Consider the following 27,177-nt stretch of genomic DNA (forward strand, 5'->3'; position numbering starts at 1 on the left):
AAAATTAGTATTTAATGAAAGACGTTTTATAGCACATGTTTTCAAAAGTTTTCTTTTTCTCTTAAGCGAAAACTAAAAACAACCATATTTTAAAATCGAAAAAACATTTTTTTGCCATGAAATTTAATTGGTTGAAGATTTTTTTCTTTGGTTTAAAATGTGTTTTCTGTCTTATTTTTGATTAGAAATATTGTTTTGTTATTTGAAAAATTACATGATTTGTTGAAACTAATTCGTTTTTGGTAAAATTCAACGGGTTTTAATTAAAAATATTTTTTGGTTAAAATATCAACTATTACATTTTACGTCGTTTGTTGAAGATTCATCTCTGTGCTTTAACATATACTAATTTGATAATAATCAGTTGTTTTTTTTCGTTGAAAATTAATTAATTGAAAATTTAACTTTTCCGTTTTTTGTTAAGAATTCGTCTCTTTTAGTTAAAAATGAACCTTTTGGATTAAGAATTCAACTATGTGTTTGAAAATTGACTTTTTTTGGAAAATTATTTTTTGCAAAATCATTAATTTTTGTTAAAAAATAATTTCTTTGTCGAAAATTAACTACTTTGCTAAAAAATATATTTTTTTAGAATAAAATTCCTATTTCAGTTAAAAATTCATCTGTTTAATTGAAAATTTAAATTATATTGTTCAAATCTCCTTTTTTTCGATCGAAAGAATTTTTTTCTAATTGCAAATTCACTGCTTTCCATGAAAATTGTACTATTTTATTGATTTTCTTTAATTCATTAGTTTTGGTTCAAAATTTTAATATTTTGTTCAACACTACTTTTTTTGTTTCAAAATAATTTTAAACTGAAAATTGAACTATTTAATTTTTTTTGCATATTTATTTTTTATTTTCAAATTAATTACTTTCGACGAAAATTTAAATAGTTTATTGAAATTTTTTTGCTTTTTGTTTGAAAATTAATTTTTGAACTTCAAAACAGAGTATTTTATTTAAAATTTCTCTTTTTTTAAAATTAAATTGTTTTTTATTTAATTTAAGAATCTTTTTTGTTGTTGGAATATCAACTGTTTAATTTTTCGTTAAAAAAGCATCTTTTTTGGTTCAAAGTGTCACATCTTTGTTCAAAAGTAATTTTCTTGGTTGAAGATTTATTACTTTAGTTGAAAATTAATTTTTTTGAAGATCAAATTTAACTATTACACTTTGGGCTGAAAATGTTTTCATTTTTAGTTCAAAGTTCTCTTCTTTTCTTACAAATTGAACTATATTGTTAAAAATTCAATTTTATTATTTGACAATTTACTATTCCACTTTTGGTTATAAATGAATTTTTTTAGATGAAAATCTAACCATTTTCTTGAAAATTCTTTTTATTTTAGTAGAAAATTTTCCTTTTTTAGTTAGAACTACAAATATTTAATTAGGAATTTCTGTATTTTGTTGAAAATTTGTCTTTCTAGTAGAAATTTAATTTTCTTGTTTAAAAACTTATCTTTTTGGTTGAAAATTGAACTATTTCATTTTTTTTTTCAAAATTTATCTTTATTAGTTGAAAATTCTACTATTTGGTATTAAAATTGCGAATATTATTAAAACAGCATGCACTTTGATTTTTTTCAGTGGATAATAATTTTATGTTTATAAAGTTTAGAACTACACAAGAAAAAGAGCAGTAATTAAAAAAAAATGTTTCTTCAAACTGAATGACCTATTCTTTTAATTTATTTTCCAAATAAACTTCAAACTTTCATTAATAATTTGTATAAAAAAGCTTTTGTTATTTTTAAATTCAATTTTTCGCAGAATTCAGACTCATTTTAGAAAAAATAAAGATGGAAGAAGATTTGGTTGTTAGCCTTATTTTTCTTTCCTCTCTATTCTTTTTTTATTTCCAAGAACTTCGTAGTTATATTTGAAGTTAAAGATGAATTTGAATATTTAAATAATACCTTGAATTATTCACAAATTACTAGGGAGTCTCTAGCGACTCTCTGCTTGACCAAGGAAGTTATCACGACTCCTGGACAATTCGACGACGCAGTGGAAAATGGCCGAGTCGAAAAAGGCCAAGGCGATGCTGCGCTCACAAATTCAGTCGCTGCCGAAAACTAACAAGTTTTCCAAACCTTCAAAGCCTCAAAGATCTTCGACAAAAAAAAAATCCCGGATGTGACTGAAGACTGTAACCAATCTAGTTATGTGTCCAATGAGAAGTTGTGCACCGCATCCATTTTGCATTTTTAAATTCTAATTTTATTCCAACTTGAATATTTTACACTTTAAATCTGATTATAATTTCAATTGGCCTCTCCAATCTCGTGTCCATTTCAAAGGAAGTAAATTAATTCGAACTTTGACTAAACAAAAAGAAATTATATATTTTTTTTTAACAGAGCTAGATTGTTATTTTGAATTATTTGAAATAATCTCTTTTCAAATGCAGCATCGTTGCGGGCACATCGACTCAAAACACACGTTATGCTATGGTGGGGCCAAACGTTAACTAAACTAGTTAAAGACAACTCCCAAGCACTGAAAGGGGTATTTTTTTGTTTACCCCCGAAAGTTCGTGTCTTACACAATACGACGTCCTCACTGCCAAATACACCACACTCTGTAGAATAAAAATCGTGCTTGTGCTGACGAGCGATGTCCGCTTGTGCCACTGTGAAATGAAAATCGACTGATTGGCGTATGTAGGCATGCGTCAATTTTATTAATCGAGAACAAGTCGTCAACTGTTACAAGTATTTACTTCTTAAGGAGCGTGATTATTTTTTTTACAATGAAAAATATATATTTTTCGGTATTATATGAAATGCTCGCTTCGGCCATCTTGGTAGCCCGTTTTTTTCCCATGAAAAAGAAATTAACCAAAAAAAGAAAAAAGGAGAAGAAAAGAAAAAATGGCCAAGTAGAAACAGAAGTTGTTGCGATACCAAGTAGAAAAAAAGAAAAGTAAATTAACAGGTGTCTGGCTTTTGTAGAATAATCGAGAACGGGCTACCGAGACAACTTTGAGCGAATGGAGACTGATGCTTTTCATATAAGTAAAATATATATTTATATATGATTTAGGTTTAGAGTTCCCGTAGAGAATAATACGTAAGTTGTACGTGCATATACAGAATGTGACTGCGAGTGTGCGACTGATGATTCGAGGAAAGAATTTTGAATACATTATTTATGCAAGAGACGAAAAGGGTAGGGGAATTAACGATAGTGGTGTACATAAACGTGTTGTGATTATAGTTTTATACACTTGTGCGTGCACGCGTTTTTTTTTTTTTTAGGTGAACGCGGGTGCGCCTCTTCTTTTTTTTCGCGAATAGAGACATATTTATTTGCTGGTGCGTCTGAAATCCACCCGAGAGTGACTGTGGTAAAGATGCAAGAGCTTACCTACACGGATGCAGACAGACTTTGCATGTGATTTTTCAAGCGCAATTTTCTTGAGTAACTTTCCAAAGTTCGAGTCGAGTCGTTTCATCATTTTTCTTGCGAAATATTGCTAGTGTTGTATTTCTAGCCTCTATTTTGAATATTGCGAAGAAGAAAAATAATAACAAATTGAATTGATCGGTTTATAATTTTCAGGATTCAAAGTTTGTCTGTAAATGAATCTGACTTTGAAAGTTGTTAACCACACAACTATTTTTGGCGATATCGGTGAAATGGAAGGGGCGATTGCGAAATTGTGATAAGTTGCTCGAAGAGCGGCCTTATTTTGTAGCATATTTACACGAAGTCTGTGTTTGCTTAATTGTACATATGAGCAGTTGCTAGGGAAAGATGGTGTGATTGTTTGTACATACAAAGAACAATCGTGTGTGAGCTGTTATTGCACTTGAGATTAGAAAGCAGTTATGTTAAAGACGGAACTGTTCTTTTAAATGATGTAAACGATGTTTAAAACACGAGTAACTAAAAAAGTGAAGAAAAATAAAACAAGACAGCACGATAACAAATAAAGAAAGAAAGAAAGAAAAAAGATTGAAGTACCAATCAAGACGAGGCAGAGAAGTGTGGCTACGTGCAGAGATTTAAGAGAGAGAGAGAGAGAGAGAAAGAGCGAGTAAAACATTTATCGAAATAATATAACCAGAGGTGATAAAGACAAATGTTATATTTTTGTAAATTTGTTATTGCGTAAAAGTGCATTAAGACAATGAGAAAATGTATTAAAACTGACTTAACATGCGGGACGTTCAATTGCCAATTTTGAATGGTAAATTGTCTATAATTGCTTTTAATAGAACTGAAACATAAAAAAAAAACAAAAAAGAAAACGAACGAGTAACTGGAACGAAATGCAATTTTTGCAATGACCTTGCGTTATTTGATCGACGTCATAAGAAATAATGCATCGTGTCGCGCTGTATTCGTTTTTAGTTTTAAAACTTGGAAGACGAAAATATTAGTCATTTTAAACTGACCATAACCCGAAGCAGATCACTTTACGCTTTAGTAAAGATCGCTGATTTTCATTCTGAAAAAACTTGAGTCACTCGATACCGTATATTTAATGCCAAGTGCCCCCCCTTGCACTGCATTACGATGAACGATTTTAAAAATAAATACGCTAAAGTTCAATAATAATAATACTGAAAGAGGAAATCTTAAGTAAATGTTAATAAATAATAACAAACAAAAAAATAATAATGAGGGAACGACGAAAAAAATCAGGTGCGCTGATTCCGTGCCTGCGTTTTGTTGAATGCGTAGCCTAGGGACCCACAAAACTTGTCTATGAGAATTTATACTATACACGTATTTGTAAAATAACTATCCGTAACGTCTGTTACGGAAATTGTAAACGCATTGACACCTTTGAAAAAAAAAACAACTAAAAATCGACTTTTTGTTTATGCTTCTTAGAGGTGCTTAGCTGAATGAAAAAAAATATCAAGAAAATGGATTGTTTTCAATAATCAAGCAAAAAAATTTTTATTTTGAGTAAATCCACAGCGGTAGAATCCTAAATCGAAAAATGGGCATTAAATGTTGGTTTCTACGCTGTAAAGGCTTTTGTTGTGCTCGATATTTCAATAAGTTTTTTTTTTCGTTCTACCATAGTTTTTGCTCCTATACGTAATATCGATAATTAAAAAAAAATACGATAGTGATCACAATATATTAATGATAAAGGACACACAAAAAAATTGAAACACTATCGATGTAGCTGAAATACATGTGGGTCCCCTAATTATATATTCTTAAATATTACATAACATATACTCTGATATTATTTCTCATAGCTAAAGAGTACGCAAAGTAATTTCGTAATGTTTTTACATTCTCATTTTGCTATCTAATTATTATGTTTATTTCTTTTCTTTTTTTTTCTTTTTTTTTGCGTTTAACAATTTTTCTTTGTACTTTTAAAAGTGTAGGGCGTGAATTGGAATTATATTAACTATGCCATGTATTCGTTTCGACGCTGCGAAAATTTGTATATAATAATTTCTCCAAAATGAATTTACGAGCGAGACATATGCGAATCCGTTGTTTATTATGATTTGACGAGGAAATTGGGTCAGTGCATGTTATAAGAGAAAAATCGAAGGAATTTTTCAATCACTATATAGTGATAGTCGAATCGGACCATTTACGATCTGGAACTTAATGATAACAAAAAAAAAAATTGTGAAAGAATAGACTAGTTGTTGCTGCTGCTGCACTCATAATTCAATGTCTGGTGTAGAAGAAATCAATCCATTTAATATCGCTGCATTTATATTAACAAATGAAATCAATGTAATCAATCATTGAATTACTCCATAGTATATGTGTACCCCATTCAAAATGTCTTAGTGTTCAAGCAAAGCTGATTCTTGCTTTGAAATTTGCTGCTTTACTATCCAATATCAAATAATCATTATAATCTGAATTAATCATGAAACTTGAAAGAAATATAAGGGTAAATTTTGAGAATCAGTGCGAGCGAAAACACGAGATAGGCGAAAGTTAATATCATTATTCTGAAGATAAAGGCGCATTTAAACTATCCCCAAAGAAAAAATACAAAAAAATAAAATAAAAATAAATAAAGACAGGTACATATATTTCGAAAGTAGAATTTAAAAATGTAAACGTAGTATTGAAAATAATAAGTGAAAAACTGCACTTAAATGAATGTTGTAACGATTTAGAGTATTGGAATATTTGGTGTAAATCTGTCATTGCTCGGCTGCTGTAAACGATCAATATTACAAATAAACAATGGCTGGATAGAATTTTTAAGAGAAAGTTTGCTGTGAAAATTGTATACAATTTTGATTTAGACGATTTTTGTTGAGTCGATTTTGATTTTGCACGGGTGGAGTCGGACCAATGGCAGATATTTCGTTTTTTTCACTTTGCGAATTAATTTTAATTTTTTTTTCTTTTGTAATGCGTATGCTAATTATGTTACGCGCGAAGAGTTAGAACGGTTTGTAGATCCTCTTTGTTGAGTTCAGAGAATTTGGCCAAATTTTTCAATCTGGATTCTTTAAAAAAAGCTAAAAAATTTAAATCTGTTCTCAGCATTGGGGTTCAAGGATGTGGTTGGCTGAAATTTTCGGAATTTAATGGTTTATTGAAACGTGTTGTCATGTCTTGAATAAAATAAAAAAATTTCCAAAATGTTGTTTAGTTTTCCTATTTTCAAACGTCTTCTTCATAGAAGAATTTTGAATTCCTAAAGGGGATTGAAAATTACTTGGTGAATTTCTCCCCTATCCCCTGTTTTCTTCCCTTTTCACCAGGATGCGAAATGAATTAATAGAACCCAATAAAAAAAACCAACTACTTTTAGTTGGAAGTTAAGTGTTTTTTTTATAGAAAAATCTCATTACATTTTTGGTTCAGAAAATGGTTAAATTTTATACTATTTGTTTGAAATTTTAATCACTTTGTTAAAATTCAACTTCTTTGTTAGTCGTCTTTTTTGGTCGAAAATTTAACTAATTTGTTGAAAATTTAACAACATACTTCTTTAAATTTGCATTTTATTAGTTGAACAGTTCACTGTTCTATTCAAAGTTAATGTTCCTATATACAAATTTAACTCCAATTTTTGGCTTTTAGTTGAATTAATTGGTTGAAAGTTGAACCACATCATTAAAAATTCGATTTATTAGTCAATGATTAAAGTATTTTGTAGAATTAATTTTTTGTTTGAAAATTATACTATTCAATTTTCGACTGAAAATTGTTGTTTTTCATTAGAAATTCAAGTACTTGACTGAAAGTTGATGCACTTTTTTAAACAATCATTTTATTTGTTGAAGATTTAACTATTTTTGTTGAAAATTTTGGTGTGTTTTTGATTAAAACTTAATTTTCATTTTTTTCCATTTTTAGCTGAAATTTGATTGTTAGTTTTTTTTATTGCTTTCGAGAACATTAGTCTCTGGCTTAAAAACTCAATTGTTTTGTAGAAAATTAGTATTTTTAGCTTACAAATTCCATTGTTTTGATAACAATTTTTTTTTGCTTGGTTAAAAATTCTATTCTTTTGGTAAAAAATTGAACTATTTGGTTGACAATTCGTATTTTAGGGTTGAAATGTCATCTTTTTTGTTAGATTTCAATTTTTTTCTGTTTGAAATTAAATTATTTTATTGGTTGAAATAGTTGATATTAAATGTTCAGTTTAGAATTTATCTTTTTTTTTTTGTTGAAAATCCAGTTAATTGATTGAAAGTTGAACTCCTTAATTAAATATTAAATTTTATTGCTGAAAATTCATCTCTTGGTTAAAAATCTGTTTTTTTTTTTCCGGTAGAAATATATTTTTTTCTACAAGAGTTGAATTATTCTATTTTTAGTTGATAATTAATTGTTTTTAGTGGAAAATTCAACTATTGGATTGAAAATTAATTTTTTTAACTATTTCATTTTTGTTTGCAAATTAAATTTTTTATTTGAAAATTCAACTTTTTGGTTAAAAATTGACCTTTTTTAGATGATTAATAATATATTTAGTTAGAAATTAAACTAATATGTTGAAAAATTATTTATTTTATTGAAAGTTCGACTATTTTGTTTAAAAGTAATCTTTTTTCGAAAATTTAACTTTTTTTTAATATTGAATTACGTTAAATTTGGATTTTATTAATCGAAGATTCAACAGTTTTTTTTTTATAAATGAAAGTTTAACTATTCCATTATAGGCCGAAAATTGATCGTTCTTAGTTAAAAATGTATTGGTTACAGCTATAAGTATTTTGTTAAAAACTCTTTTTTTACATATCAAAACTAAATTTTTAGTCTCAAAAAATTTAACTTCCATTTTTGGTTGAAAATTAATCCTTATTAGTTGAAAATCCAACTGTTTTGCAGAAAATTAGTCTTTTTGGCTGAAAAATTTGATTTTTTTTTTAGAAAATTCAACCCTCTAGTTAAAAAATTAATTTTCTGGTTGCAAATTGTATTAATTTTGTAGAAAATTGAACTATTTGCTTGACAATTCATCTTTTTTGTTTGATTTAAATTGAAATTTCATTGATTTCCATTTGAAATACGATACTTGTATTGATTGAAATAGCAACTATTAAATATTTCGTTTGGAATTGATCTTTTTTCTTTATTGAAAACCCCATTAATTGATTAAAAATTGAACTACTTAGTTAAATATTAATTTTTATCGTTAAAGATTCATCTCTTTAATTGAAAATTAATCTCTTCGGTTAAAAATCCGTTTTTTATGGGTCGGAAATTCTTTTTATCGAGTGAAAATTTTACTATTCCTTTTTTGGCTGACAATTCAACGTTTTCAGTGAAAAATTCATCTATCAGATTGAAAATGAATGTTTTGTTACAAATTTAAAAATTTTGCAAGAATACACGTCATGGCTTCAAAATTATATATATTTTTTTGTTCACAATTCGTTTTTTGGGATGAAAAATTTAAATATTCGGATAAAAACGAACTTTTTGTTTGAAAATTCTATTATTTTAGTAAAAAATTCAGTTATTTGGTTGAATATGAACTTCTTGGTTAAAAATTCATTTTTGTTTCAACTGTTTTTCATGTAACATTGAGAGTTTTTCTTTTTAAATGAAAATCCAACTGATTGAATGTTAAACTCCTTATTTAAAAAATAATTATTGTTAAAGATTCATCATTTTCACTGAAAATATATGATTAGAAATTTAACTGTTATGTTGAAAATTGATTTATTTTGTTGAAAAATCGATCATTTTGTTAAAAAGTTATATTTTTTTGTCGAAAATTCAACTTTCTTGTTTCGTCTCTTTCGATTTAAAATTGATCTGTCTTCTAAAAAATCGTCTTTTTGGCTTAAAAATGTATCTTTTTGATTGAAGTTATTTTGCCTTGATAATTCGTTTCTTTTGTTTAAAAGTTTATAAGTTCAACTGTGTGGTTAATAATTAATTATTTTAATTCAACTATTTTTTTGAAAACCCGTAATTTTCAGTTAAAAATTCATCTCTTCGAATTTAAAAGTCAAGTTTGTCTAAAATATTCGACTTTTTACCTTGAAAACTGAACTATTTAGTTGAAAATTTATTTATTTGGCTAGAAAAATAAACTTTTTTGTACTTGTACATCAATTTTATTTAGAAAAATTTATTTCTCAATTCTACTATTTTCGTGAAAAATCAACCTTTTTCTCATTTTTAGGGAAGTTTGAAAAGCCAATTCATAGAAAAATATTTGGAACACGGTAAAAGAACTTATAAAACTTTAAATAATAGAAACCTTTATTCATACTAAAATCAGCGGATAAAAATAAACAATTAATTGGTCTAGTTCTTAACTCTCTCAAGAAGAATTTCGTCACAAAGTTGTGCGTTGAATCGGATACACGTGAAGACCCTTTTTAAATTCTTCAATGTCTAAAATATAACATTCGTCTGGTTTTTCCGCTTCATCGGGCGAATTCGTCAAATACTCTAAGGGGAATTTTGCCTTTACTCGGACTGTAAAATCTTCACCTGAAACAAAGTTAAAAATTCAAAATAAATAATATATTTAAAATACTATCAATTTTTTTTATCTTGAAGAAAACTCGAATAATTTGAAATTCGATGATTAAAAAGTAAACTACTTAATATTTCAATCCTGCTGTTTTAAAGACTAAAGACTTGTTTCATGAAATGTAGCATTCACATATTTTAACTTTTTATATCAAAATTTCTGAATACATCTAATTTAACTTCATCATAAAATTTTTTTCTCAATATTACTAAACATTATCAATAGAACAGAACATTTGAATTCGAAAAAAAATCAAAAGCTTTTTAATAATTACGAAAGATTTCAAATTAAGTTTTTTTCAAGACTTCTGGGAACATTTTAAATGGTTCCGGTTTTATTTTAAAAGTATAATTTTAAGTTTTCAAGATTTCAAAATGTGTGGAAAAAGAATATGAAAGACTTTGAGACAATTTTTTTTATTCCTCAGGATTCAGCATATTTTTAGGTAAACTGAATTTGTCAGGGTGTCAAGAGAATGTGATTAAGTTTTAGAGATATTCAGAAGTTTTGAAACGATTAAAAAATAATTAAAACTTGTAAAGATTTTTTAACAGTTTTATACGGTTTCACGAAAACGAACAAAATGTATGTTCCTAGGAAAAATTAACGTAATTTTTTATTTCGAAAAATTAATTCAAAGAGACTATTTAAAAACATCTCAAAAGATTTCAAGAATTATCAAAGGAGAATCTGAAAGATTTTAAGGTAACTTTTTGAACTTTGCAAAAATAAAAAAAACTTTCAGAATAAAATTTTAAAGATTAGAAGGTTTAGAAGGCCTCACAAGATTTAAAAAAATTTTCTCAATACTCATGTGAAAATTTTTAATGATTTGTTTATTTTGAAATTCGAACTTTTAGAAAAAATTAAAAAAAGGTTTTAAATATATTAAAACGATTTTCTAAAATTTCGTAAAAGAGTGTAGAAGATTTTAAAGCAAAATGTTTCAATTTGGTAAGATTACAAAATTTAAAAAATCGGGTATATTTAAGAAATATTTAGTGGGATTTAAGAGATTCAAAAAGACTTTTAAACTTCAAAAAATTTTTAGAAATGTAGATTCTCAGAGATTTCAAAAATAAACTTTAGAATCTTCAGAAGAATTTCGAAATGTTTTAAGATATTAAAAAAAATGTCTTAAAATTCCTGGAAAAACTTAGACGATTATAAGGCAACTTTTTAACATTTTGAATGATTTTTCCAAATTTTAAGAAAAATTAGAGTCAGTAAAAAATATGGTTAGGAATTTAAGGCGTTTTAGATAGATTAAAAATACTAACAAACTTGGAAACATTTTCGAAAATGTATTAAATATTTCTTGAATTAACAACTTTACGATTAACAACTTTTTTTCTTTTTTTTTTATAAAATCAAAGTTATCGTTTAAAAAGTTCACGCCCTTTTAGATTATTAATTGTTATACTTTCATCTCAAAACTTAGCACTTTTTTGCAAATTGAAAATTTTTTTGATGGAACAAACGATACCTTCGAATTTTTAAAAATATTGTCAACAAATTAAAATCTTTTGAAAAACCTTTAAATTTAAAGCAATCATTAAATCTTGATGAATCCCTAGCAATACCGCAAAAATCAAATAAAAACCATTTAAATATCTTGACATTTATTATATCCTTAAAAATTCCTTAAAAAATGTAGAAATTTTTTTAATCCGCGGAAATCCCATAAAATCCACAAAATCATTTAAAGCCCTTTAAAATCTCTTGCAATCTTTGATACATATTTTAAAAAAGAAATCCTCTCAAATCCCTAAAAAACTCCAAATTTTTAAAATCCCTTAAATTCCTTAAAAACATAGAAATCTTTAAAAATTTTAAAATATTACGAATCACAGCCGCTGCAGTCGAGAAAAAAATCTCATTCATTTCTCGGTTTGCTAAAATTTTCCACAATTATTAAACGAAAAATTAAATTTGAAGTAATCTAAACTGCAAATTTGAAGCACTCAAATAGAATCTCTTTTGAATTACAAACTTTTTAATTTCAAGCTTAAAACATTTATAATTCGTTTATTTAAACGCTAACTAATTTACAGAAATTGAGTGGAAGCTTTTAACACTTTTCAATTGAACAATTTTAAATTAAATTCCGTTAAGTTGTAAACTTTTAATTTTTGAATCTTTTTTAATTGAACAGTTTAAGGATTTCTGGTTAAAAATACAAATTCATGCTATTATTTTTTATGCTTCAAATTGAAGAATAAGTCAATGTAAATGTTGAAAATTTTATTAGTTTTGGGCAATTTTAAGTTATTTTAAGTTAATAAAAAAATTTTCTTTAAAATGACCCCTATTCAAATTCGAAGACATTTTTTAATTCGTTTAAAATTAATCACGGTTTAATTGTTATTTATACATGAAAGCGTAGCACTTACAAATTAAACATTTTCAAATTTCATCAATTAAATTAATTTAATGTCTAACTTTAACATCTCTAAATTGCTTAGCTTTGAACCGTTTTAGAATCGCCTTGTAATTATTGTTCAATTTGTATTAATCGATGACAAGTTCAATTTTAAAAATCAGTAATTAATTTATATTTGCATTTGATCAACTTCAAACTTTTTTTATACCAAATTTTCAATTTTAAACGCTTTTAATTTTGAATTATTTCGGTCTTCAAAACTGCATTAAAAATGTTTTTAAATTTCAAATGTAGAGTTAAAAACGAATACCTAAACTGTAAAATTTGCAAACTGTACGATTTCATAATTAAAAGAGTAAACAATTAAACATGACATTCAAAAATTTAAAATCGAACTTGTTTTAGAATGCATTACATCATTTTATATGAAATTTTAAATATTTAAAATGGTTGAATAGATTTTTTTTCTCAAAAATTTGCAAAAATTTCGGGTGAAAAAATTGCTTCACAGACTTTTCCCATAAAAATCCCTAGAAGTCCGTTAAAATTCACTCCCTAAAGTTCTCTAAAAATTCTTTGAAACTCCCTAAAATCAACTAAAGTCTTGGAAATCCTTTGATATCTTTGATACCCTTCCAGTATCTCTTGCAATTTTTGAATTCGTGAACTTTCTTGAAATCTTGTAAAATATCCTAAAATCTTTCAAATCTCTTGAAATCCATTACAATTTTGTAAATCCTCAAAGTCCTTGGAAATCCTATAAAATTGCAAAACCCTTGAAATACTTTAAAATCGCATGAATTATCTTAGTAATACCTCGTAACATTTCTTCAAAACATTATGGAAACTATGAAATCATTTGAAATCTTCAACATTATGAGAACTTTTGAAATTTAGATTTTTGAGGTGGCGCATGTATAATTTGTGCCAATCAGCGAAGAAGCCTGAAAGGAAAGGTTGAAAAAAAAGTTGTATCCGCGAGCAATTTTCGAAAATAGTATCATCAGTGTCATTTTCTTCAAAATTCGAGTCAGTTATCCTAAACTTTAATTCTGTAAGTTTTAGAACGAAATGGACAAATTTAAACCATTTAAAATGAAACAAAATGTAAAATATTGCCAATGAGAAAACCCAGAAATTAAAAAGACAAAAGAAAAAAAGGTGCCCACTCAGGACCACAGTGCCGACTTAGGACACTATTTTCAATTTCTGAATTGAGTTCGAGCCCTGAAAATTGGTAGCGTAAGAAATGATGAAGTAAAAAAAAAAAACTTCTTCACTCACGAGTTTTCTCTTGAACTGGTTTTTCCCGAGATTCAGTCTTTGATTCAACGTCTGAGGAAACGTCAGCGTCATCTTTTTTATCAGCACATCCGACAATTTGGATGCTGAGTTTTCGGAAGTTGTTGCCTTTTTTAGTGTGATCCTTGATCCAATTCCTCAATTCTTTCAAGGTTATACTGTCCACAGCCGCTATCTCTCGTTCGATTCGATCAAATAAATACTCTCTAGTTGTCACTTCAGCCCAGTTTCTGCTGATCTCTTCCTTCAAATGAATATCGGCACACTGTTTTAATTTAACGAGTGCTTCCTTGACGTTGCTGAACTCCTCCTCGGTCATTTTGAGCATGATTTCATTAAATGATTTCATGAATTCCTCTATTCTGTCGTCGACGTGCTCGGTTGTATATTTCGTTGCCTGGGTGCAGACTGTGATGGAATATCCGAGGATGCCAAATGTGTCTCTCATCAGACAGAAGACATTGTAACCAAGTTGTTCCAGAGTCCTCAACTGATTGAATAGAGGCTCTTCCATAATCATCTAAAAATAATGTAGAGCCTTAAAAAATTTCACCTTGAAAATTCAAAGATAAATTCAGCTTCGAGGGTGGCCACTCAAAATTAAAGAAAAAAATCAAGGCTATTTCTTACCTCGGTTTCTCGGTCAAAAATTACACTTTTTCCCGTTGAATTTGCGGGTTAATTATATAAGTTTCAAAAAGCATTAAATATTTTTTAAAATTACAAGGTAAAATATATTATGCAAATTATTTTTAAAATAATTTAAAATATCACAGTCAAAAATTTACTTTTAATCATAAAGGATGAATTTTTCCACCAAAAAACATTAATTTTAAATTAAAAATGACTAATTTTCTATCCAAAAAGAGGAATGAATATTTAACAAAACTTGAATTTTCAACAAAAAAAAAAAGATGACCTCTTAATAAAATAGCCGAATTTTCAAAAAAATAATTAGATTTTTAACCAAATAATAGAACTGTTAACAAAAAGAGATGAGTTCTGGACGAAAAATATAATAGAGTTTTCAATTATAAATAATTAACTTTCTAATACAAACGATGAAATTTCAACCAAAAAAAGATGATTTTTCAATCCAAAAATACGAGCGTTTAAAAAAAAAGCTGAATATTCGACCAAAAAATGTACTTTTAACAGAATAGTTAAATTTGTAAAAAAATAATTAAATTTTTACCCAAATAGAAGATTTTTTTTAATTAAAAGAGATTAGCTGTTAATCAACAATATAATAGTAAGCTTTTTAATAATAAACAATTTACTTTCAACCATAAAGTATGAATTTTCAACCAAAAAACATTAATTTTTTATCCAAAATGACAAATTTTCTATCCAAAAAGAGGAATACTAGATTTATTAGATTTTTAACCAGTTAGTAGAATTTTTAACAAAAAGAGATGAATTCTCGACTAAATATATGACAGTAGACTTTTCCATCAAAAAGAAATCTTTCAACCACAAAAGATGAATTTATAATCCAAAAGGACATAATTTCTCTCCAACAAGATGAATTTTCATCTAAAAAAATTGAATTTTCAATCGAAAACATTATTTTTTAACAAAATTGTTAAATTTCAATAAAATAATTAAATTTTCAACCAAATAGTAGAATTTTTAAACAAAAGAGATTACATTTAAAACTACAAAAATATCATAGAAGACATTTCAAATAAAAAAAATTAACTTTTAAACAGAAAAGGTAAATTCCCAACCACAAAAAATGTATTTTAAATCCAAAATGACGAATTTTCTATTCAAAAAGAGAAATGAATATTTTTTTTAAACTGTTGAATTTTCAAAAAAATAATTAGATTTTTAACCAAATAGTAGAATTTTAAACCAAAACAGGTGAATTCTGTAACAAAAATATCATAGTAGACTTTTCAATTAAAAAGAAATCTTTCAACCACAAAAGATGAATTTATAATCCAAAAGACCCCATTTTCTGTTAAAAAAGATGAATTTTCAATTTTAAAAAATTGAATTTTTTAATCGAAAACATTATTTTTTAACAAACTTGTTGAATTTGCAATAAAATAATTAAATTTTCAACCAAATAGTAGAATTTTTAAACAAAAGAGATTAAATGTAAAACACAAATATCATAGAAGACATTTCCAATAAAAATAATTAACTTTCGAACAGAAAACGTGAATTTCCAACCGCAGAAAAATCCATTTTAAATCCACAATGACGAATTTTCTATCCAAAAAGAGGAATATTTTACAAAACTGTCGAATTTTAAACAAAAAAGATTACTTGTTAATAAAATAGTACAATTTTCAACAAAATAATTCCATTTTTAACTAAATAGTAGCATTTTAAACCAAAACAGATGAATTCTCGACCAAAAATATGAAAGACTTTTAAATTAAAAAGAAATCTTTCAATCACAAAAGATGAATTTATAATCCAAAAGACAATTTTTCTGTCCAAAAAGACGAATTTTCAACCAAAAACATTACTTTTTAACAAAATTGTTGAATTCACAACAAAATAATTAAATTTTCAACCAAATAGTAAAAATTTAAACAAAAGACATTGAATTTACACCACAAACATCATAGAAGGCATTTCAAATAAAAATAATTAACTTTCAAACAGAAAAGGTGAATTTTCAACCAAAAAAATGCATTTTAAATCCAAAATGACGGATTTTCTATCCAAAAAGAGGAATGAATATTTTTGTTAAACTGTAAAAATAAAAAAAAATAATTAGATTTTTAACCAAATAGCAGAATTGTTAACATAAAGAGATGAGTTCTGGACGAAAAATATAATAGTAGACTTTTCAATTTTAGATAATTAACTTTCTACCACAAACGATGAATTTTCAACCAAAAAACATGGCTTTTTAATCCAAAAAGACTAATGTTCTATTCAAAAAGAGGAATATTTTACAAAACTGTCGAATTTTAAACAAAAAAGATGATTTATTCATAAAATAGTTGAATTTTCAACAAAATAATTAGATTTTAAACCAAATTGTAGAATTTTAAACAGGTGAATTCTGGACCAAAAATATGATAGTAGACTTTTCATTCAAAAATCAATATTTCAATCACAATAGATGAATTTATACTCCAAAGGGACAAATTTTATGTCCAAAAAGATGAATTTTCAATTTAAAAAATTGAATTTATAATCCAAAATATTACTTTTTAACAAAATTGTTGAATTTGCAAAAAAATAATTAAATTTTTAACCAAATAGTACAATTTTTAAACAAAAAAGATGAAATGTAAAACATAAATATCATAGAAGACATTTCAAATAAAAATAATCAACTTTTAAACAGAAAAGGTGAGTTTCCAACCACAAAGAATGCATATTAAGTCCCAAATGACGAATTTTATATCCAAAAAGAGGAATTAATATATTTTTTAAACTGTTTAATTTTCAACAACAAAAAATTAGATTTTTAATTAAATAGCAGAGTCGTTAACAAAAAGAGATGAATTCTAAACGAAAAATATAATAGTAGATTTCTCAATTTTAAATAATAAACTTTCTACCACAAACGATGAATTTTCAACCAAAAAAGATGACTTTTTAATCCAAAAAGACGAATGTTCTATTCAAAAAGAGGAATATTTTACAAAACTGTCGAATTTTAAACAAAAAAGATGATTTATTCATAAAATAGTTGAATTTTCAACAAAACAATTAGATTTTAAACCAAATTGTAGAATTTTAAACAGGTGAATTCTGGACCAAAAATATGATAGTAGACTTTTAATTCAAAAATCAATCGTTCAATCACAACAGATGAAATTATAATCCAAAGGGACAAATTTTCTGTCCAAACAGATGAATTTTCAATTTGAAAAATTGAATTTTTAACCCAAAATGTTTGCTTTTTAACTAAACAGTTGAATTAACTTTCAAAGAAAAAAAGGTTTCTTTTTAACAAAATAGTTGAAGTTGCAATAAAATAATTAATTTTTCAACCAAATAGTAGAATTTTTAAACAAAAGAAATTAATTGTAAACCAAAAATATAATAGAAGACATTTAGAATTAAAATAATGAACATTGAAACAAAAAAGATGAATTTTAAACCAAAAAATATAACATTTTAACAAAATAGTTGAATTTTCAACAAAATAATTAAACTTTCAACCAAATAGTACAACTTTTAAAGAAAATAGATGAATTCTCAATCAAAAATATTTAAGTGAACTTTTTAATCAAAAGAATTCACTTTCAATTACAAAATATGACTTGTTCAAAAAAAGTTGATTTGAAACAAAATAATTAAGTTTTCAAAATAATAAAACTTTGAACCGAAAAAGATCAATTCTGAATCAAAAATATAATAGAGAAAATTTCAAATAAAAAGAATTAATAATAATTAATTTAAAAATATGATATTTTAATACAGTAGTTGAATTTTCAATAAAATAATTAAGTTTTTACACTTTTAACAACAACGACAAAAACTTTTCTACCATAAGATAAATTTTCAATCAAAAAGGACCATCTTCTATCCAAAAAGATGAATGTTCAAAGGCACCGATGAATTTGTGACCAAAAGAGATGAATTTCGAAAAATATTTAGAATTTCTTGATGGCACTTTTCTAACTTCAAATAAATTTTTTTCGAATAGGGGCTTCAATTTATTTGCGAAACATTTAGAGTATCTCCAACTCATAACTTTATTATGCCAATTATTAGTAATTACTTATTTAAATTTAGGTTGCCTATGTAACCACTGTGTTAAATATCTAAAAAGAAAGTTTTTATTCTCAAATACAAAAGGATTATTAATTTAAGCGCTCGCATAAAAAATGATTTTTCAACTAAAAATAGAAGAATTAAATTTTTAGATAAAACAATCAATTAAAAAAAAAGAATTCTTATCAAAATAATTTAATTTTAAATTCAAACGATGAATTTTCTACCAAAAAAGATACAGTTTGATTAAAATATTTAAGTTTTCAACTAAAAAATTTAATGTACAAATTTGCAGTTAGAAAAGTAAATTAAAAAAAAAAACGAGTTGTCATCCAAATTAATATATTTTCAACTGAAAATAAAAATTTTCAAGCGAATTTTAACGAAATATATATTTTTTCAACCAAAGAAATGAATTCTTAACAAAAGGTATAATTGAATTTTTAACTAAATCGAATTTTGAATTGAATTTTTTAACTAAAATGGTAAATTTTCAATTAGTAGAGTAAATTTTCAACCAAAAAAGACACGAATTTCCAACAAAATAATTAAATTTCCGAACAACAGGAATTAATTTTTAACCATAAAGATGAAGTTTCAAATAATGCGAGTACACTTCTACAAAAAAGACGGATTTTCAACAAATAGTGAAATTTTCACTTCAAACAGATAAATTTTTAACTCAAAATAGAATAGTTTAATTTTCAGTAAAAAATACAAAAAAATAAAATAAAATCAAAGTAAATTTTTAACGAAATAGTATAATTTTTAAACAAGAAGATTAAATTTATACTAAAAAAGATCAATTTTTGACAAAAAAAATGGAACAGTTATATTTTCAGTTGAAAAAATTAATTTTAAATGAGAAAAAAAACTATTTTTCAACCAAATAGATCAATTTTCAACCAATAAGATGAATTTTTCACCAAAATAGACGAATTTTTAACCAAGAACATTGATTTTCAACCAAGCAATTCAATTTTAAATCTAAAAGATGAAGTTTCAACCAAAAAAAGATAAAGTTTAAATAAAATATATAAGTTTTTAACTAAAAAAGATCATTTACAAACCAAAAGTAGAATAGTTCAATTTGCACTTTGAAAAGTAAATTAAAAAAAAAACAGTTTTCAGTCGAATTAATCCATTTTCAACTAAAAATATAAATTTTCAAGCAAAAATGGAATATTTACAGCCTCAATTAAAGAAGTTAATTTTTAACTAAAAAGAAGCGAATTTTCAGTCCAATAAATTAGTTTTTAATCACAGTGATGAATTTTCAACAATAAATATGAATTTTCCATTTAAAAGGAAAACGAATTTTGATGCAATATATAATTTTCAACCAAAGAAATGAATTCTTTACAAAATATAGAAGAATTAAATATAAATTAAATATAGAAGAATTAAATTTTCTACAAAACAGAACATTTTTTTAACGAAAAAGATTACATTTCTATCAAAAAAGGTACATTTTCCACACAAAAATTGAATAAATTGAATTTTTTAACTAAAATGATAAATTTTCATCTAAAAAAAAAAAAATAAATTTTTAACCAAATACATACATTTTCAACTAAAAAGATAGATTTTCTAACAAAAATAAAATAATTGAATTTTCAGTTCGTAAAATAAATTTTCAACCACAGAAATTAATTTTTAACAGTTATATTTTCAGTTTAAAAAATTAATTCTCAATAAGAAAAAAAACTAATTTTCAATAAAATAGATCAATTTTCGACCAATAAGATGATTTTTCTACCAAAATAGACGAATATTTAACAAAGTACATGAATTTTCAACCACATACTTAAATTTTTAAACGTATTTTCAACCAAAAAGAGGAATTAGTCACCAAGAAGTCTAAATATTTTCCCACAAATTCGATTTTACAATAAAATACAAGAATTTTCAGCATAAGATAAATTTTGAAACAAACATGTAACAGTTAAATTTTCAGATAAAACAATTAATTTTCAACAAAATAATTAAATTTTGAACTGAAAAAAAAGGTTTGCCAACTAAAATGATGGATCGTCAACCCAATAAATTAAATTTGCCACAAGGTAGTCCCTATTTTAACTTCGTAGAATTTTATGTTCCAACTGAAAAGGATTTTCATTTTATACCAAAAAGTAGTTAAGTTCAACCAAAAAAGAGGAATTTTCAACAAAACCATTTGAATCCTCAATCAAAAGAGATTAATTTTCAACCAAATAGTTGCGATTTTTAACTACCATAATAAAATTAATTTCAACTTTAGTTTTTCGAAAATTCCCTAACTCTATCAGGGTTTCCCTGAGATTCCCTGACTTTCTGAAATAACCATATTTGTAACAAAGTGCAATTAAAAAAATTATATATTTATTGCACTCTAAAACGTGTTTTTTTTTTTTATAGCGAGATGATATTTATTGCGAAAGTAAAGAAAAATATGAAAAATTTTCGAGTTTCCCGGGCAGTGGCCAACCATCAGTTTTGAGATAAAATCACTTACCAACAACAATTCGATAATAACCGAAAGCTTGATACTCGAAGTAGCCGACTGATAATAATTCGTAACGACAGAGTTAGCATCCGATGAATTAAAATTCTTCACTCGGCAATATTGAACACCCACTGGTATTTGCGTTACTCGAAATTCTGGCATTGTATTTGGCAAAAGGGGACCGCATTTTAAAATCTCCACGCAGCTTTTAACATTTTTAACAACATCCTCCTTCGTCATATTTCCTTGAACTATGCACTGAATATAGAGATGATCCGCAAAGTGCTTCGCAAAATTCAGAAACTGGCCATAATCTATGCCACTGATTGCCGCATGTTTATCAGTCGATGTCCAGTGATGCAGCAGCAGAATAGACAGTCTCAAATCTCTATAAAAAAATTAATTTTCATTTAAAGATTTTGGAAAAATTTTGAAAATTATATTATAAATCTGTAAATACGTACTTGACAAGTTTACTGGGTTTCAGGAAGGTGTTATAATAAGCTTTTAGCCTCTCTTCTTTCATGATGTCGAACAAGTTTTCCGATACTAGATTCGAACAATTGGCCAAGGATTTTAGTACCGTTTTAAGCAAGATCTAAACAAACAAGATTTAATCAATATTAGATTTCGCGAATAAAAAAATGGGCTTGAAAAATTAAGAAATCAAAACTCACAGGTTGTTTTTGATTAAACCCATCGATTTTCAGAACGATGCCTTTATCGCTTGCGTAAATACTGTGGTTAAGTTCAGCGGCAGTTGCTGCGTAAGTTTCTTCAACTAGAAGGTGTTTCAGTATCGCGACAAACAATTCCATCATCGCAGTGCTAAAATTTAAATTACAAATTTAATTTACTAGAAAGTCATAGCGTCCGTCTTCCAAATTTGAAAATGGTAAAATAATTCGTTTAAAACTTATTAATAAAAAAGTGCACCAAATTTGTTTTCATCCACCTGTAACAAACTACAAATTCCAAATGAAGGAATTTCTAAATCAACTTCCTGATCAACTAAAAATAAAATATTCATATTTGTCTCCAAACATAAATATTAATTTTAATTCATGACAATCATTCCAAACATCCTTTCACACAAGAGAGCGAAAAATTGCCAAATAAATAAATTTTGAAACAGATATCTAAATTTTGCACTAAAAAATATCAATTTTTAACAAAAAATGAAACAGTTAAACTTTTAGTTGGAAACATTTATTTTCGACCAAAAATAACGAATTTTTAACTAAAATAGTAGTATTTAAAAAAAATTAATTTGTACTAAAAGATTAATTTTTAATCAAAACTTAAAGAATTAAATTTTAAGTTCAAAAAATTAAGGTTCAAACAAACCGATGAATTTTCAACTAAAACTATAAAATATTCAATTGGAATATGTTAAATTTTCAGTTAAAAAAATTACTTTCCACGAAAACCTAACATTTAACAAAAAAACTAAGTTGAAAAACATATTTACGTTTTCAAACCAAGTGGTGATTTTTACATTAAAGTTGTAAATCTTTACTGGACTAGTTGAATTTTAAATCAGAAAGATAAATTTTCAACTAAAATGATGAATTTGTAACTAGAATAGTTAAATTTAGACAGGTAAATTTTCATTTGAAGGAATTCATTTTCAATCAAACTGGTAAATTTTCAACCATGAAGATTAATTTTCTAGAAAAAGGCGACTTTTTCGCAAAGTAGATAATTTTCAAACAACTAGTTCAATTTATACATAAAAAATATAAATTTTCGAACAAAGAGTTGAATTTTCATCCAAAAAGATAAATTTTTAACCAAAAATAGAATGGTTGAATTTTCTTTAAAAAATATTATTGTTAACAAAAAAAAAAAAAAACGAATCTTCAGCAAAATAGTTCAATTTTCTACTGGAATAGTTCCATTTTTAATATCAAAAATTAATGTTGAACCAAACGAATGAATTTTCAACTAAAACTATGGAATATTCAATCGGAATAAGTTAATTTTTCAGTTTAAAAAATTACTTTCCAAAAAGAAAACTGACTCCCAACAAAAAAATTAACTTGAAGAAAATAGTTAAATTTTCAAAACAAGGGAATGAATTTTTCAATTTAAATTGTAAATCTTTAACTGCAATATTTGGATTTTAAAGCAGAAAGATAAATTTTCAAGTAAAATGATGAATTTTTAACTAAGAAGATTAATTTATAGCAAAAATATTGATTTTCAACTAAAACGGATAATTTTTCCACCATAAATTAAATAATTAAATTTTTAGTCAAAAAAAGAAAGTTCAAGTAGAAAAATGAATTTTTAACTAAACTTACGGAATATCCAACTGGAATAATAGTTACATATTCAGTTCAAATCAATAATAATTTTTAAAAAATAGTTGAATTTTCGGCAAAAAATTCCTTTATATCCAAATAAAAAATAAGTTTTCAATATAAGAGCGCATATTTCAATCAAAGAAATGAAATTGTAATTAAAATGATGAATCTTCAAAAAAAAATTAATTTTAAAAAAGTCTGACTTTCAAACAAGTAATTTTATTTGCAACCTAAAAGATACATTTTTAACAAAAATAATTAATATTTTACTTGAATTTTGAACCAAACATAAGAATTTTGAAATAAGAAGATTAACTTTCAAATAAAAAGATAATTTTTTTCAAAAAAAAAAAAAAGATTTTGAACAAAATTTTCAATTATTTTCAATTAAAACACAAATTTTAATCCAAATTGTCAAATTTTAAAACGGAAAGTATAAAATTCAACTAAGAACAGCTGCATTATCAACCAAGAAGATTAATTTTCTATCTAAGACGCACTGTCAACAAAATATATGAAGACTCAACCAAATAGTTGGATTTTCAACTAAAAACAAAAACAAATTTTCAAGCAAAATTCAATAGTTCAGATTTAAATTTGAAAAATGCGTTCCAGAAAATAATAAATTTCCAACAAAACAGTTGAATTTTCAAATAGAAAAGGTCAATTTTCAACAATAAATGGAATGGTTAAATTTTAAATTTAATAAAATTCTTTCCAGTAAAAAAAAAGACTTTTTAAACTAAATAGTTGAAATTTCAACTATAAAAGATAGATTTTCAATAAAAAATATCAACTTTTAACAAAAAATAAAATTTTAAGACAAAAAAATTAATTTACTACAAAAAAAAAAGAATTTTAATCAAACTTGTTTAATTGTAAATAAATAGTTTAATTGTTAAATTTTTAACTCAAAAAGACGAATTTTCTGCAAAGCAGATGATTCTTACACCCGTAAGTATGAATTTTCAATAAAAAGGCTTTTTTCAATCCTCAAAAAAAAAGAAAGTTTCATCAAAATAGTTACATTTTCAAACAAAGGGACAAATCTTTATCCAAAAAATAAAATTTTAATAATTTAGTTCTACTTTTAACAAAATAGTAGAATGCTGAACCAAAGGAGACGGAACTTTTATGAATTTTTGAAAAAATAAATATTTGACTTTCAAAAATGAAGGTCCAAGCAAATATTTTTTAATACACGCAATATAATCTTAATATTGCAAAATTTGCACAAATTCTTCACGGTAAACGAAATTTAAAAATTCGAACTCTTCAAACTAAAAATTTTGTTATCTGAAGTATTCAAAACTGAAATTAAAATTAAAGCTCTCATTCTTTTCAATTTTAAACTTTTAAAATTGAAGCTTAAAATATTATGTTTATTTCCCAATTTTTCAATGCAAACGTTCAATAATTTACACACATCTGAAATGGAAGCTTTTAATGCTTTACAATTGAACAATTTTTAATTAAATACCATTAAACTGCAAAAATTTTATTTTTACTCTTTTATGAATTGAACAGTTCAAACATGTCTGGTTAAAAAATATAGATACATGCTATCATTTTCAATGCTCTAAATTGAAACAAATCCTCTTTCAACTCACATTAATAAAAACCTTGATAATGAAAAATGTCCTTTTTACAATTAAACACAAAATTGAAAACAAAAACTTCCCACCTTTCATCTAAATGCTAAAAATCACAAAATTTGTCCGCGTCGACTCAATCAAAATGTTAAAAAGAAGCAATTGGCCTTTTCCAATTATAAAAAAAAAAACATTCATGACCAAAAGGTCTTCCTTTCCAACTCAATAAAAAAGTTGAAAATAAAATAAATGTCTCTTCTAATTTAGAAAAACTTCAAAATTAAAATTTCCTCCCTTTTAACTCGAGAAAAATCTTAAAAATAAAAAATGTTCCTCTTCTCATTCAGAAAAAAATAAAATACAAATTTTCTCCCTTCCAAGTCGCTAAGGTTCATTTTAAAAAATTTCCCTCTTCGAATTCATAAAAAGTTAAGAATCACAAATTGTTCCCTTTTAAATTCATCAAAATGTTAACAATAAAAAATTACCCTCTTCTAATTCACAAAAAAAAATAAAAATCTTTTCCCTTTTATTTCGATAAAAATTTTCAGATAAAAAAATTAAATTTCCTACAATATATATAATTTGCAACAAAATAAGTGAATTTTCAGTTAAAAAAATTATTTTCAACCAAAAAAAGAGAATTTTTCAAAAGAACAGTTGCATTTTCAGCCTTAGAGATGATTTTTTAACTAAATTTATTAATCTTCAACCAAAAAAAGAATACTTTTCAGCAAAGTAGTATAACTTTGAACTAGAAAACATGAATTTTCAACGAAAAATGGAGTAGATGATATCCCAACCAAAAAGTATTTTAATATTAAATAAAAATCAGTTGAATTGAAACTTAAAGATAAAATTTAATCCTTGATATTCCAACCTAAAAATATTTTAATATAAAATTAAAAAATTTGAAATTAAAAAAAAAAAATGAATTGTAAATGAAATACTTTATTTTTAATTTCAAACATTAATTTCTAATAACAAAAAACAAATTTTCAATAAAACAGTTAATTTTATAGCCAAAGAAATGGATTTTCAATTTTCAAGAAAATAAAAACAAATTTTTTAAAATTTAGTTAAATTTTTAAACTAAAAATAATTTTTCAAACATAAAGATTATTTGCTAAGTATCAAGATTGATTTTCAACCAAAACAGATGAATTTTCAATAAAATAGATGAATTTTTGTCCAAATCGTTCATTTTTAAACTAAAAGAGGTGAATTTTTAACCAAAAACGGACAACTTAAATTTTCATTTGATCAATTTTCAACTGAAAAACTAATTTTCATCAAAACAGTTTATTTTAAACTAAAGAGATGTATCTTCAATAAACAATATTAAATGTAATAGTTGATATTTCAACTAAAAAATATTTTTAATTAAAAGCGGTGGAATTCAACCAATAAGGACGAATTTTCAATAAATTATGTAATCTCTGAAATAAAAAAGATCTGAAATAAAAGATTTAGGAGTGTTGTCTTCGCTGAAAATCTTAAGGCATATAAAAAAGGTAAATAAAGAATAGTGCAATATTTTCGTGAATTAGAAGTTTTCTTGTAATTTACCGACCCCGCTCCTAGTGTGCGCGATCTGTCCGGGTACGAGTTCTACCAAGTATTTAATTTAATAAATCAAAAGTCGATTTTTTCTGCAAATTATTAATTAAAGTTTATAATTTATTTGTAAAATAAAGTAAGAGTAATTTATTCCATTTGAAAAGAAAAAAATTAATATTTTAATTACGCATTTTAAACACTTTTATTTGAGTTTTCAAAAAGATCAAATCTGAAACTAAGAAATGAATTTTTAACTAAAATTGTGAATCTTTGACCCAAAATATTAATTTTTAAAGAAATAGTTCGTTGAATTTTCTACCCAGAAGATTAATTTTATACTAAAAAAAAACTCATTTTCAACAAAGTACATGAATTTTCATCTAAAAAGATAGAAGAGAACTTTCAACAAAAACAAGAATGGTTAAAATGTTAGAAAAATAAATCTTTAATCCAAAAATAAAGTAATTTTCAACAAAATAGTTTTTTTTCTCATAAAAAATGATTTTTTAACCAAAAATAAAAGAATTAAATTTTTAATTAAAACAATTAACTTTCAACCAAATAATGAATTCTTAAGAAAATAATTTAATTTAAAACCCAAAAGATGAATTTCTTACCAACAAAGATACAGTCTCAATAAAATATATAAATTTTCAACTGAAAAAGATAAATTTACAGAAACAAAATCAGAATAGTTCAATTTGCAGTCAAAGAAATAAATTCTAAACAAAAAAAAGCGATTTTAGCGAAATTAATTAATTTCCATCTAAAAGTATAAAGGCTGAGGGTCGGTAAGGCCGGTTTTTGGCCTAATTTATTTTTGGACCAAAAAATCTGAAAAAATCATGGTAGTATCTTATAAGTATCCCGAGTCGATTGCACGC

At 25.2% G+C, this 27,177-nt stretch overlaps 2 protein-coding genes across 2 annotated transcripts in view; one reads left to right on the forward strand and one right to left on the reverse strand.

Moving 5' to 3' along the window:
- The window catches only part of LOC117177433 (constitutive coactivator of PPAR-gamma-like protein 1), a 57,986-nt gene extending 51,392 nt beyond the window's left edge, over window positions 1-6,594 (forward strand). Inside the window, exon 16 of the mRNA XM_033368107.1 lies at window positions 1,950-6,594. Coding sequence (XP_033223998.1) covers window positions 1,950-2,088 — 139 coding nt within the window. The 3' untranslated portion in view covers window positions 2,089-6,594. The remainder of the gene's footprint in view (window positions 1-1,949) is intronic.
- A 3,078-nt stretch (window positions 6,595-9,672) lies between these two features.
- LOC117175967 (nardilysin-like) overlaps window positions 9,673-27,177 on the reverse strand; it is a 40,578-nt gene continuing 23,073 nt past the window's right edge. The window contains exons 10-14 of the mRNA XM_033365852.1: window positions 21,510-21,660; window positions 21,297-21,430; window positions 20,842-21,220; window positions 13,635-14,172; window positions 9,673-9,924 (exon numbers count right to left, since the gene is read on the reverse strand). Coding sequence (XP_033221743.1) covers window positions 9,767-9,924; window positions 13,635-14,172; window positions 20,842-21,220; window positions 21,297-21,430; window positions 21,510-21,660 — 1,360 coding nt within the window. The 3' untranslated portion in view covers window positions 9,673-9,766. The remainder of the gene's footprint in view (window positions 9,925-13,634; window positions 14,173-20,841; window positions 21,221-21,296; window positions 21,431-21,509; window positions 21,661-27,177) is intronic.

The sequence above is a fragment of the Belonocnema kinseyi genome, chromosome 7 (genome assembly GCF_010883055.1).
Source record: "Belonocnema kinseyi isolate 2016_QV_RU_SX_M_011 chromosome 7, B_treatae_v1, whole genome shotgun sequence".
NCBI classification, from domain to species: Eukaryota; Metazoa; Arthropoda; class Insecta; order Hymenoptera; family Cynipidae; genus Belonocnema; species Belonocnema kinseyi.